This window comes from Chenopodium album, chromosome 5 (genome assembly GCF_948465745.1).
Source record: "Chenopodium album chromosome 5, dcCheAlbu1.1, whole genome shotgun sequence".
In the NCBI taxonomy this organism is placed as follows: Eukaryota; Viridiplantae; Streptophyta; class Magnoliopsida; order Caryophyllales; family Amaranthaceae; genus Chenopodium; species Chenopodium album.
Window position 1 is genome coordinate 76000774 of NC_137838.1, and position 2761 is coordinate 76003534.

Consider the following 2761-nt stretch of genomic DNA (forward strand, 5'->3'; position numbering starts at 1 on the left):
AGTATTTAAAAACGGAGGAAGTATGTGAATAGTGAAAAAAAAGCAACATCTCTATTATTCTATCAGAACCGAGAGAGTACTATTAATGAAATGAATTCCAACAACTTATTTTATTTTATTTTATTCTACTATTAATGTAGTTTTAAATTAAAAATTTGAAATAAGATCGGAATGCGTGTTGATCCCAAATTCCCAATTGAGAATGTCAAAATAAAGAATAAAATCCACATTTGTATAACCCTATGTCATATTGAGCTGGATGCCGAAGACTAACCAATAATAATTTGTACATTATAATAATAGGTTGCATGAAATGAAAACGTACTATAAATAGGGTTCGGGTTGTAGGGTTAGAGGCATCCTCATTAAAAACTACTAGAGTTATTCAAAAAAAGGCAAATAACTTATTTAATCTTCTAGTAGTAGCTACTTTACTAAAATTCCAAAAATGGAGGGGAAGCTAGTGTTTTCCAACAAGAAGAATCATGTATTAAAAGTATTTGTCGTTCTTGCATTAGGTAATTTTATAATTATGCTTCGTAACTATATTTCTAAAATGGTATTGAGTTGAAATTTTATGGAAAAATAAAAATAAAATTACGATGTTATTAATTACTACCTCCGTTAACTTTTATTTGCAACTTTAGGGTATTATTTGTGAGACATAAAATATTCCAAAGTTGCAAATAAAAGTTAACAGATGTAGTATATGTTTGTTATTAAAATCTACAAAGTATTGTCAACAATATTAATTTTGGAATTTTGATATGTGTTGATAAATTTAAATTGCAGTGCAAATGATGTTGGTTGGAAAAGTACAAGGATGTGCTGGTGTTGGAGAAGGTTGTGGGGCTTTTAATTGGTGTTGTAATGGAGGTTCATGTTCAGATTCCTTGAGTGGAGGTGTATGTGTATATGGTAAGCCTTAGCAAAGCCCCTATTAAAACGTCTATATCGATTTAGCCCTTTGTTATACTCCGTATAACATATATACAGAGTAAAATGTAACATTATATATACTACCTCCGTTACAGGTTATGTGCAACGATTTGACATAAAGCGGAGAGGGAAAATGTCTAATCGTTGCACATAACCTATAACGGAGGTAGTATAATACTCGGTACGTACGTACGAATTGAAGATAGTAATGCACGCTTCTGATGAGTGGGATGTTATTTTTGCAGACTCATTCTCAGGTTGCAAGGGGCTTGGGGAAAGTTGTGGATTTTTTGATGCTCCATGCTGTGGAAAGAGGGTTTGTTCAGCCACCCTTTCGGGTGGCACTTGTTCAGACTAACTGCGACGTCCAAAATCTTCAACAATATATTCTCAATTAATCATCATGGGATCATATATATATCTACTAAGGAGTAATATATATGCTACTGATGATAAGTAGTATTATTCCAGCATTATGTATTTTTGATTTGTCATATTTAAATTGTTGCGTGTATTTCACTACTCAAATTGTAATTCTCCCCGGATTTGATTCGGAGTGCATAATAATAAGTTTTTTTTTTAAGTATTAAGCATCGTTATCAATCTTATCATTATTACTAAATTGTACGGAGTACTCCGTATTATTTGCCAGATTTGCCACTGTGTATTATTCCACATAAACAGAATCAGCATTCATAGCTGCCGTCCGTCAAATCTGGCGGAAGACGAGCAATATATTGTCAAATCTCACAGATTATACATTCATCAGATAATCAATACATTTTCAGCTCCTTAATTCGATCATACTGTATGGTATATGTATATTGTATATAAATATACACATTAATGCTCAACCATTCTTACTTTATTTTGTCAAACCTACTCTGACGTACTCCTAAGTCCAAATACTCGTATAGATTGAAATAAATTTATAAAAATTTCTAAGATTTATTATGAGTAGGTTTATTTCTTAGGCAAGTTTAGTCGAGTTGATTTCATGTTGGGAATCTTAACACTAACAAAACCTGTTTAACAATTTAAAAAGTAAATGTGAGGTGCCATGTTAACATGATTAAATCAAACGTATTGAGAACCCTCGACAATAACTCAATATTTTCGTGTCCAATTTGTGTCGTTTCAACTTTAGACAGCTCTATCTAATTTCAAATAGGTTTACTCCCAAATACGAAGTACAAATCAAAAAATTAAATAAAGTCAATAATAAAAATTTGAGATAGTCCAAATTAAAGTCAAAACAAACTAACATAAAACGGAGGAATTGAAGTACACACTAGTATATTTATTAGGTATATAAAACTTTGACTACAATATTTCACTAAATTATTAAAAATATATATTAGGAAACAGATGTATGTATGGTAGACCATAGGGCTACATATAATAAGAAGATAAAATTGGAAACAATAGGCATAATACATTATCATGCAAAATGTCCGTATTAAATAGGTGTTAATATTAAGTTTCATAACATCACTTTTAGTCAAATGGTGCACTAACAAGTAACAAGTATATCAACTTTGATTGTGTCAATTATTTAAGAATCAAGTTAATATAAAATAATAGTTAATGCATTTCCCTACCTTATAAAAAGTATGTCAACTTTGATTGTGTCAATTATAACTCTTAGGAATAGTGTGCTACCTATGTACAAAAATGTGTATTTACTTTTTTACCCTCATTAATATATTTAATGCTTTTTTTAATCATTAACATATCATCAATTCATTCAAAGTTGTTTCCAAAAATAAAAATAAAAATTGGGTCAACAAAAAAAGTCCCTCGCTTAGGGTTTCGCAGCAGT

At 30.4% G+C, this 2761-nt stretch overlaps 1 protein-coding gene across 1 annotated transcript; it reads left to right on the forward strand.

Moving 5' to 3' along the window:
• The first annotated feature begins 376 nt into the window (after nucleotides 1–376).
• Nucleotides 377–1561, forward strand: LOC145631109 (uncharacterized). Its single transcript, XM_081683202.1, has 3 exons — nucleotides 377–518; nucleotides 793–918; nucleotides 1185–1561. The coding sequence occupies exons 1-3, from the start codon at nucleotides 449–451 to the stop codon at nucleotides 1295–1297; spliced, it is 309 nt and encodes a 102-aa protein (XP_081539328.1). The 5' UTR covers nucleotides 377–448; the 3' UTR covers nucleotides 1298–1561.
• Nucleotides 1562–2761: the final 1200 nt, after the last annotated feature.